The 12218-nt window shown below is 35.5% G+C and overlaps 1 protein-coding gene across 1 annotated transcript in view; it reads left to right on the top strand.

Moving 5' to 3' along the window:
• The window catches only part of zranb3 (zinc finger, RAN-binding domain containing 3), a 54295-nt gene extending 44541 nt beyond the window's left edge, over positions 1-9754 (top strand). The window contains exons 16-21 of the mRNA XM_059543246.1: positions 359-460; positions 561-703; positions 3064-3201; positions 5665-6004; positions 9066-9197; positions 9414-9754. Of these exons, the coding sequence (XP_059399229.1) occupies positions 359-460; positions 561-703; positions 3064-3201; positions 5665-6004; positions 9066-9197; positions 9414-9512 (954 nt within the window). The 3' untranslated portion in view covers positions 9513-9754. The remainder of the gene's footprint in view (positions 1-358; positions 461-560; positions 704-3063; positions 3202-5664; positions 6005-9065; positions 9198-9413) is intronic.
• The last annotated feature ends 2464 nt before the right edge of the window (positions 9755-12218 follow it).

Here is a 12218-nt window from a genome sequence, read left to right as displayed (position 1 = left end):
GGATCAATCTGTTTAATAAAAATTGTTGGTCATATTTTCCTTATTTGCTAAATACAAATACTTGTTTTTATTTACGTGCATCAGCATGTCGCTGTACTTATGTTTTTAATAAAACATTTTAAAGTCAAATACCCCACAGATATTTCGGTGGACACTTGAGTGATGACAAATGGCACTTATTGAATCATTTTCACTGAAACTGGCAGTTTAAAAGAACTGATTCACAGAAATGAATCAAATATCGGCACACAAGCACTGGGCTCGAAACTAGTCCACTCGCACAGTCCTGAGGAAATTAAATATGTTGTAAATATTCAGTACATATGGTCGCTCTGTGTGTGTGTGTGTTTCTCTACAGGATGGCCTCCCGCTCCACTGTAACTTCATTCCCTTGGATATCAGACTGCAGAACTGGGAGGAACTGCCACCAGAATTCAATCACAGCGAGAACAGGAGACAGGTGTGTGTGTGTGTGTGTGTGTGTGTGTGTGTGTGACAGGATCTTCAAGTACTGTTTCATCAGATTTCTTGAAACACATCTCTCTCTCTCTGTGTGTCAGGTTGTGCGATTCGTGCGTGAGTGGAGCTCTTTGACTGCGATGAGGCAGAGGATGGTGAGGAAGAGTGGAAGAGTTTTTCACAGCCCCATCGTGCTGCTGGAGGAGCTCACACAATCCCAGCGCCGGCACAGCAGCACCTCCAGGCAAGAAAACACACACACACACCATCAAAGCTGGAGAGCTCTGGGACATGTGGGCGGATCTGAATCTGGTTGGCTCTCATGTGGGTGTCAATCAAATTAAGCTTCTATATCATCCCCCCATCATTAAAGTCATTGGACTTTTATTCCTGTGATGCAAAGCTGAATTTTCGGCAACATTTCTCCACAGTCTTCAGTGTCACATGATGCTTCAGAAACCATTCTAACATACTGATTTAATGCTTTATTATCGGAACCACTGATCTATAATATAGAACTGGATTGCTCATGACGTCATGAAAGTGAAGCTGCCGCGCCGCCATATTGGTAATCCCTAGTGTGAGTAAACGTTCTAGAGCTGAAGATCTTTGCCCAAATCCGATGGGACCCGACGGGTTCGGGCTTAATTTATATCATCTTTCGCGGGCTCGGGCTTGCGTTCCGGTTTGCGAGGTAAACGAGCGGTCATGTGATGTGTTTCGATTAGCGCGAGAAAGATGTGAAAATGAATGCTGAGTAGGTGTAACGGAGGCTTGCCTCTGGTGATTACGTTTTGGTTGCACCAGCAACTAAAGCAAAGTCTGAGGTGTGGAAAGGTTTTGACCGTGTTTATAATGAGAATAATGACGCACCATCAGTGAGCGCAGGAACACGCTAAAACCATCTACAGTGGATTCAATCATTTTCCTCCACAAAAACATGTAGACCTACCTAGCCTAATCTCTGTGAGTAAAGGTTTTTCAAATGATAACTAAATATTCATTGGGTCTTAAATGCATAATGTAGAGTATTTACGCTAATGTTGGCATTATTCTTTTATTAAATATCATCTGCCAGCGCGAAGCAAATCCGGGGCGGAGCCTTTATCTTAATTTCGTTATTGCCAAATACCCATCTTAATTTAAAATTTATCTTAATTTAATTTGTTAAAAATGACTCATTTTTATTGGTGCGTCTATTTATAGGTTAAATGAGCCTATGTCTGGAATGCTGAGATGTTACGATGTCACAGAGGACTTATTTTATTTCTTTATTCCAACTTCCAAGTGGTCTAGTCTACGTTAGTTATTAATAAATTATGTTAAAACATGTATAAATGACTCATTCTTGACAAAAGGCAAAAGAGCTGTGTGTGTGCGCACATTTGAATAATGTCGGGCTATAAACGGGTTCGGGCTTTAAAAAAGCTGTCAATCAAAATGTACTTTTCGGGCTCGGGCCGAAACCTGTCGGGCCTAGCTTGTAAGGCCCGATTACAGCTCTAAAACGTTCTATTTTCGAATTGATATGAAATTGTATGATTGTAATGAGAAAACATCACCTAACAAGTCCGCGTTTATAAATCTGTAGTATCTCTGTTCATTATTACAATGCAAACACCCTAGGCATGTAAACGTTTTTTTTTTTTAAATGTCGCAAATTTCCCCCTACTTATTAAAAAGCTACGTTCATTACAGTAGAACATCATAAACATGATAAACATCAGACAGACACGACCTCAACATATATAACAAACGACAAAGTGCTCATTCTGAAATCTGAATTTATTCAATTAATCGACTATATACAGTACGGATTTAAAGACATAAAGCTTTACTTCCAAGATAGTAAGTTAAGCTTTTCATTTCATTATAGAGCAATATTAACAACATAACTGTATTATTCATTGTAATATATTAAAATCCATTTCTGATACTAATACATTCATGGTTAATAATTCCTGAATAATTATGTTCATAGAGAAATAAGGTATATTTTATGTTGGATCGTTGTGTTGGATATTATTAATATCTTTGTTGAAATCACTTTATATTTTTTCATGATTTTTTAATAAATAGAAAGTTCAAAAGAAAACATTCATATGAAATATTCATATTTTGTAACATTATAACGATCTTACTGTCACTTTGATTCACTGAATGCATCCATGCTAAACAAAAGTATTAATTTCTTTACAAAAAGGGCCCCATTTGAACAGTAGTTAATTTTTTTTATATTGTTTATTTTAAATGAATGGATTTTTTATTTATTTGATATTTAAATGTTTATTTTTTTTATATTTTAAACGTATAAAAGACAACAGTAAATTTAGCTGAGGTTGTGAATCATGTTAGAATATCGGTTGAAGAAAAGGTGGTTTTGAATTTTATTTTTACTATATACAAATATATATATATATATATATATATATATATATATATATATATATATATATATATTTGTAAAAAAAAAAGTTTAAATTAATATATATATATATATATATATATATATATATATATATATATATATATATACATGCACGCTGTACTGCCGTCTTCTTGGCATCTTTGTGGTACCCAGAGTTCCCTCTCTTTTTCTCTCAGGTATCTCTCCAAAGAGGATGTAGCTCAGACCTCCATCGCTGTGGCCCAGAAAGAGGGCGGAGCTCTTCGCATCATCAACAAGGATAGTGTCGGCCCGAAAAGAAAATCCACATCCAGGGCTACTGACCACACCAACAGGTCTGACCACCATAGCCCTTAACAAATTATTACTATTATTATTGTTATTGTTGTTGAAGCAGTTGTTTAACTTTTTTTTAATATAAAGAATATTTTTTTTTGTTGTTGTTGTTGTTGAATGTTGTTGTCCATATTTATGTGTATATCACAGAACCATCAACCAGCACCTGCATAGCAACAGTAAAACTCACTAGTTGCTAAGTGGGTGTTGCCATGTGGCCGCTCGACTTTGCGTGGTTATTTCAAAACGCTAAATCCTTCAGAAGACTAAAAACACACAGGGTTTGATGATGCAGCCACATGCGAAATCTCCATGAGAGAGATCTCAATGCAGAATGAGAGAATAACGTAGCAAACGCAGATGAAGTCATCAGCACACACACACGCACGCTCACCCTGTCAACCACATGATCATATGTGACAGCTGTTTCCTCCCGTACTTTGTCGCTGTGTGATAAAGTCATCAGACTCTGTAGTCGTGTGCTGAGATCTCAAACGCGACGGCTGCTGCACCAGGTGTAGCTAAACTGCAAATGGAAATTAATATATACATATTTTTTCACTCTGCTTTTTGATCATCAAATGACTTTCCTCCCCCGGTCAGGGTGGAGACTGCTGCTGACAGATACATATTTAAGAATTTGTATCCCTCCTGGAATTAAATGATATATATTGCACAGCCGGTGACAGTTTACTTTGAAAGTGCATTTCGGCATGTAATTATGTGTGTAGTAGAGAACGGTTAACCTTGTAAACCTGATATACGAGTGTGTGTGTGGAGTGTGTTCAAGAATGCTTAGTGCAGAGGATAAGGGCTTAATCCACACACATGCGAGTGCTGCGGCGTCGCCGTGGCAACCGCGGGAGGAAAAAATTGCGACGTACTGAGCTCTGTCTGGGGCTGGATATTTTTAGGCGATGGAGAGAAAAGAGGAAGAAACCGGAGGGAGAAAGTGAGAACTGATGGAGGACTAGAGAGAAAGTCTTTGCTGGTTAGGTTTAGGCTAGTTAGTGTGGTGAAGACTAGTCACACATGCACACGTGATAACTCTAAACTGAATTTGGTTAGCGAAAGATGCCACCTTGTTGGTTACTCCATCTGGTTTAATGTTGTGACGCCAAGCTTTGTGACGGAGTCGAATGATGTTGGAGCCGCGGTGTAGTGTTTACACACATTACCCTGGTGCTCATGTGAGCCACGAGTTGAGATCCACTTTTGTGCTTTTTTATCACCAATACAACAAATTATTTTAGGTTAAGTAGCTAAGATTTTTTTTTTTTTTTTTTTTTTGAAAATAACAGTAATCATAACAGTAATAATAAAAAAATATATATAATAATACAGTTTTTTGCAAATATAAATATTTATTTTTGCTTTTTGACACAAAACTGTTTATTGCTACTACTACTACTACTACTACTAATAATAATAATAATAAAAAATGTTTATAACATTATTATTAATAATGCATTTTTCCCTTTTTTTTTCTTGCAAATCTAATAACAGTAATAATAATAAAAAAATTATAGTATTAAAGTTTTTTGCAAATATAAATATTTATTTATGCTTTTTGACACAAAACAGTTAATTGCTACTACTACGACCACTATTAAAAATAATAATAATAAAAAACTGTCAATAACATTATAATTATTAATGCACTTTTTTTCTTCTTCCTTTTTATTTTTATTTTCTTGCAAATCTAATCAAATTATCCTTATGTTTAGGTGACCAGTAATTTATGCAGAACCATTTTTTATTTGTGGTTTTATTTCCACTTTTTTTTAAACAATTTGTATAACGACGATAATTATAATAATAATTAATATAATTATATAATAGTTGTATTATTATTATTAAAGCTGTTGTTGTAGATATTCATTAGTTGAAATATTAACAAAATGTATATTTATAATAATAACTATCACAATAATGTGTGCCTTATTTATGCTTTTTTTGCACTAGTCAGATTTGATTGTTTCTCATAACGTTTATGATTTGAAAATGAAGTTATTTTATATGTCGTTTTACTTCTGCTTTCTGAAACCTTATTAATGCACAATTATTATTTGTGCCATTTTTTGTAAAATGTATAAATCTAAAAGTGAGAATATTCTAATTTGTTCAGATTGTTTGTTTTTTGTTAAATGTGAGCCAAAATCATCACAATTAAAAGAACCAAAGACTTAAACTACTTCAGTCTGTGTGCACCTGAATGTATTTAATACACAAGTTTCACAATTTGAGTTGAATTACTGAAATAAATGAACTTTTTCATGACATTCTAATTTATTGAGGTGCAACTGTACATATATATATAGAGAACATCGTAGCAACACCAGTAAAAACTTTTCAATAACCGTACAGCAGAAAGTGTGTTTATAGACCAGCGGCACTGTTGTTTTTGGTGGGGGTTTTTTTTCTTAGAAAATCTAGATGCTAATGTGTGTTTGTGTCTGCAGAGAAGCCGAGAGCTCTGTGTGTGTTCAGACAAACACCACAGCCGGTTACCTGCAGGCCGTGGACTCGTCTGGGACCCCCCTGTGTCTGTCCTGCCAGAAGCCCAGCGGGGAGCACCTCGGCTGGGCAGGAGGCTTCTGCAGCCCTGCCTGTATGGAGGACTTCCAGCTGCGCTCCAATCAGGGCTACATGCGCGCCCGTGTGCTGGAGACAGAGCAGGGTGTGTGTCAGCACTGTGGACTCAACGCCCACCAGCTGTACGTGCAGGTCCGGGACGCCCCGCGCACACACCGCAAGGAGATGCTGGACAACACCTGGCTGGCACAACTCCCTCTCAAACAGGTTGGGCTCATTCGTAGGAGCCTCATCTGCATATTTGGCCATTTTTGCATCCATCTTAATGCTAAAATATTGCGTGCTAAAGTTGCTAAGATGATACTCCATGATACAAGTGGCAACTTTTTGAGCGCTGTTCCTGTCAATGGGCAACCAGGTGAAACACAAGGCCCAAAACCAATCTAAATATCCAGATAGAAATTTGTTACCCATTCTCAATAGGAAAGTGCCCAAGCAGCATTACTTGAAAAGTTTCCCTGTGTATCATCAGCCTTAGTGAACAGCCTCAGTAACTGAAATCCCCAATGTGCAATAGAGTTTCAGTATTTTTACCTTAATTAAAGCAGTCACTGTGCTCTCCCAGCTGTTAGATGTCAAGACTAGGCTAAATAACCAAAAAATAAAGACACTGCACAATTTTTTTTATTTTTTATCCCCTAGTGTGGATTGTATGGTAAAAATAAAAAGTAGAAAGCAGACCGCCATTGTTATGTATTACTTTTAGTACTTTTAAGTTGCCTTCTTCAAAATGTAATGCTTGCATAAATACGACACAATAATAATAATATTTGTGACTAATGTTATTTGTTGATGTTAAAATTATCAACAACAAGGAATACTCAGTGGTAATAAAAATAATAAATAAATATGCTACAAATGATATTAAATTTTTAATGACATAAGATGCCAAAAAAGTAATATCATAATAATATTTATCATAATTATTTTAATAACAGTAATAATAAAAGAATTTACGTTTAAATGTCTTATAAATGTAATGCTTGCCTAAATATACCTCAAAACAGTCATAATAATAATAGTTATTATTAAGCAATATTCATGGCATATTTTAACTTAAATTTTTTTATAGTTTTTAATATAATTTATTTTATTATTTGTTGTTAATAAATGAATTATTGAATAAATAAATAGATATTGTAATTGTTAACAACAAGAAATAATAATAGTAAATATGCAACAAATATTATCATTATTATTTTTGAAAAAAACAACATATGCCACAAAATATCATAATCATTAATAGCATTTTTAGTTATGATAAAATGTATTTGTTTATTGCTTAAAAAATATTTAATAATAATAATAACAATAATAGATATCATCATTAGCATCATCATCTACTCTTCTTATAGAAATTATTTTATTTTTCAGATTTTTCTTTCTTTAGAATTTTCTTTAAAAATGAATCTCTGATCTCTATCCATGTCCAAAAAACCCAGTTGACTACCCCCTCCTCGTACCTACTGCTCAAAAACATCCTCTGGTAGGATCAGCGTGAGGTGTATGTAGCACCAGGACTAATTTTGTTTGGGAAGTTGCCCAGAGTTTGGGAAAAAGCGTTTTTCAGTCACTTCCAAAAGCACATTAGCCAGAATTATCCCCAAACATTTGCAAGTAACTCGGCATACGCTGCATCTTATTGGAAAAATATTGCTTACAGAGAAAGATAAATAAAGATGGCCTGTTTAGCTTGCAGAAGCAATAAGAGCTGAGCGGCCTTGGGCGTCTGCTCTCTAAATCTCTCTATAGAGTTATCAGTGTCTTACACACACACACACACACACAGCCGCCATCCTTTCCTCCCTGGAGCATCCAGCGTTAACACAACGCATAGTCTGTCAGATTGCCATTGATTTTTCCCACAGTGCATTGCTATGAGGTGCAGGTTTGATTTTTGTTCGGCTTTTCTGTTAGAGCCCCGAGCGGCAGCGGCCTGATCAATAATGCGCTTTAAGCTCCAAGTGCCCTCGACGCACAAACAAACCGCTGTTGTAACGCAAAGGATTGTTACGTTTGCCGTTTCCTTGCATTAGCATGTGGTTTGGTGCGCACGGGTTGACTTATTGACACCCGAGGTCTAGTAAGGAAGCTTCCCGCTCTCGTAGTGGAAGGTTATCGTCCGTGTCGCTACCCTTGAGATTTAGGATAATTATCGGCCGGCTCTGTTGAGGGGGAAGAAGAGGATTGATTGGCTTTTCTCCAGAGACCACGAAACTAAAAACAGCCGCGCGTTGAAATGCCAGCGCTTTGACTTGGGCCTCGTCACGTTCCCAGCGCTGATCTTCCATTCGTGATTTCCGCGGATTTCCACTCCAGTTTTAATCCTGCCGAAAACCTGGAGTCCTTCACCACAGCGGCCTGTTGAAAAGCCTTTGGAAAGAGTAGGGGGGAATTACGCTTCTTAGAGTTTCCCGAAGGGCTATTCAGAGCACTTTCATGTGACGGTTCAATAAAACAACAGGAATAAAAAGGATCTACACACAACAACAAGACTCTCTCTGGGTGGTGGAGACTTTCAAGTGCTGTATTCTTTAAAAGACAGACCTATAATTGGATTAATTTTTTTTTTTGTTTTTTTTCAGTATTCACTTTTTTACCTTAATTGGCTATTGATTCTTTAATATCGTGTTCAACATGAAACAGTGTCAGTTTAGGTGAACAGTTAGATATAGCCCCAAATCACAAAAACTATTATTGTTATTATATTGTATCTGTTAACAATAGCAAACCGTTTTTTCGTAAATTAAGTTGTGGTGGTTCTTTTGCCTTATGAAAATATTTAATAAATATTTTGTTAATAGAACAAATAAATGTTAATAAGTTAATAATATTTTTGTATTAATAATGGTAATGTTTTTATTAAAACTATTGTTAATATTGTTTTAATCAGATAATAATGCTAAAAGGAGAGAGATCAATATTTTATTGAATTGTTGTTGCTGTTAATAATACTAATACTAATAATAATTATTATTAACAGTGTTATTATATTACTGTTACTATATCACAAGTTGTTAATAACTTTAATGAAATACTTGTTGCTGTTAATAATAGCAAAAGAAATTGAACAACAATATTTTCATTAAATATTGTGAATAATAACAATAATAATAGTGCTGTTGTGTAGCTATTCTTATACAAATGATTTTTTTTTTCATTAAATAAAAATGGGTTCTTTATTTGGGTTATTGGACGCTCAGGCATAAAAATAATCTGTGTTGTATGGGACATGTGAGAAAGATCTGTCTGTGTTTGTGTGTTGCAGCTGAATGAGATGATTCAGAGTCCCGCCGAAGGACAGTTCTGGCAGGTGGACCACATTAACCCTGTGTACAGAGGAGGGGGACAGTGTTCCCTCGAAAACCTCCAAACGCTTTGTACCGTCTGCCATCGAATGGTACATCATCTCATCCACACAAACACACACGTGTATTCAGAATTCATTTTAGATTTGTAAAAAATTTCAAATATAAACATGTATATGCATGATATTATTGCTACAATATTGAAGTATTTATTTATATAAATATTTAAAACTATAATCATTACTATTTAGTTTTAGATTTATCATTAGTGATTATATTTACACATCTGTGGCCGGTTTGTTTTGCAGAGGACCGCGCAGCAAGCCAAAGACAGAAGTCAGATGAAACGAGTCCAAGCTGCCTCCACACTGGCCTCTGACATCACACGATTCTTTGTCAAGAAATGAGCCGTTCTGTCTGCAACTATTAAAAACACATATTCAGAGCAGCAAAGAGCTGTTGCCTTGGAAATGAGCCGCCTGCGTTTTCCATGTCAGAGGCGTTATTTACCGACATCTGCAGTATTTGAGGACTGTTATTTAGCCAATTGGGTAGCTGTTTTTAATCACTGCTCTCAGCGTGAGACAAAAGAGCTTTTATATTCGATGTGTTCAACCATAAATTCATTAAAATCACTAAATAAACATGCTACAGTCACATTAAGTCGTCTTGTTCAACATTTAAACAAAAACAGAACTGAAATTCTGAGTTAACGAGTCAATGTTCGTTTGGTGTGTACCGTGAACTATTTGTGTTGCAGGTTTACAGCATGGCTGCAGCAGGACGTGCTGGCGGGAGATGTTTCCCAGTGTCTGCTCGGTTTTTTTGGGTCAGCGCAGAGATAGGAGGCTGTGTGGAGCAGCAGTCAGGCAGGACAGGATGTTCTGAGGGCCGGATGACTTTCAGAGCGTCTATACAGCATGATAAAGCTTATCTGTCCTACAGCAGAGAGACAGTGAGAGGCAGATTGCCACGAGATGCAGGGTAGGTTATTATTATACTGCTGAATACACTTACAAGAAATCGCTGTGTAAGTTGCATGCACATTTGAGACATCTTCACATTTGATTTGATAAGCGCTGTTGTTTTAACCTCTCTTGATAGTGTATTCCCTCAAGTTCAAAATATATTTTAATATATATTTAAGAGTTATGAAAATATAGGATTAATGTTTTTATACTAGCAATCATTTATAACTATATAGTCACAATTTATAGTGTAAATGTTGTTTATGTATGTATATATATATGTGTGTATATATATATATTACGGTTTATAATCATATATTCTAATTTACACAAGGTACATATAGTGAAATTACAACAATATATTAAATGTATATACTTTAAGTAAACATACAAGCTAAAATATATATTTTATATAGCATTGAAATTTATTTTGTATGTCATTTTACATATTACGATACAAGCTGTATAAGTAAATATATAGACATTTTTTTTGTTACCAATAATATATAACTATCTTATATACATAATATATATCATTCATATTATTAGATATTACATATAAGCTGTTACAACTATATTATAATTCAGAATTTACATAATTCATAAAGAGGATTTACATTTTATATATTCCAAATGTTGAAGTATAAATTCTGATTTACACATTCCATAGTACAGATTAATTTTTAATGTATCAGATACATAATGGCTTAGTAGGTAAAAATGTACCTGTTAATGTTTGATGAACAAAAATAATAATTTTTATATTAAAAACATTTGACCTTTTTGGATTACTTGGCCCGACGCCTTATAAACATTAAACAATCCTTAATGAATTCAACAAATATTTGTGAGCATAATATTTTTTAACCATTTTTATATTACCATTATTTATTTATATATATATATATATATATATATATATATATATATATATACATTGTGTATGTGAAATATGTTTAGTGTTTGTGTTTGGTTGCATTTGTTCAGTTGTAAAAGGAGTTGTGAAAATAATCCTTTCTAAGGGCGTTGCAGAAAAGAAATTGCATTGCACCAAAACTTTGTGTTATTTTAATCTGTCTCTCCGGAGTAAACTCAATAAAGGCTGGGGGGGGGGGGGGGGGGGGTTGGGACAATACTCCAGTCGCCACGGCAACAGACTTGAGTGATGCATATTGCCAAGGAGATGAGGGCATTTTTACAATCCCACTGTCTGTTCACAGTGATGCTGCCAGACAAATTAGCCGCTTAAAACCCGTCTCCCAAACACTCCTCCGCCATCAGCCTCTGACCAAATCACTCGCACACAAATGAGAGAACGAAGGGAACAAAATGTTCTTTTATAATTGATTTGTCTTCAAAATCAATCCTGTTTTGAAAGTAGAGCATTTTGGGAGCATTTTATGGAGAATTTCCAAACATAAGAGACAAATCAGGATATGATTAACAGTCCATGTGTCCAAAGTTGAAGGAAACTTAGTGTGAGATTCTGTGGGAAGGGTTGAACTTTGGCATGTTACTTCAAGCATTCTGTTCGTGTAGACGTAACATTTATTTTAAGACGTGCAAATTGCATTGGTTGGGTTATGAAAGTACCTGTTTGGATAATCATGATGTTCTGCGACTTGTTCAGCACCTCGGAGTCTAATTTCGCTCAGGTGTGAGATACGCTTGAGTGTACGAGTTAATGAGGTACAACCAAAAGTGCTTTTTCTGTCTGCCACAGTTTATATAGACACGACTGTGTGCGTTTATTCTCTTACATCTCCGTTTTATGAGTGGCCAAGCAGTCCTGAATGGACTGAAATCTGAATAACAAGGACACACAAACATGAACGGCCAATCACAGGTGATTCCCTGGGTTTCCAGTCCTTTGAATCCCTGTTTTTGATCTTTCTCTGTTTTGTTCGCTCTTTACTCCAGCTTCAGAGAAAACGCAGCCTCTAATGTCTGAAACCTTAACAAACCCACTCGCATTAATTTACACATCATTGATGATGAGGGTGGAAACGCATCTAGAACGAAATAGATCATAATGCCAACAGTATGTATGTTGCATCATCTCTTCTCAGGTGTTCTTGATCCAGACTGCAGCTTGTGTAAATCCTAGGGCAAAACAGAGAAACAAATAAGAGACATAATTAGTGT

The sequence above is a fragment of the Carassius carassius genome, chromosome 48 (assembly GCF_963082965.1).
Source record: "Carassius carassius chromosome 48, fCarCar2.1, whole genome shotgun sequence".
NCBI lineage: Eukaryota > Metazoa > Chordata > Actinopteri > Cypriniformes > Cyprinidae > Carassius > Carassius carassius.
This window is presented reverse-complemented; position numbering and strand designations above follow the sequence as displayed.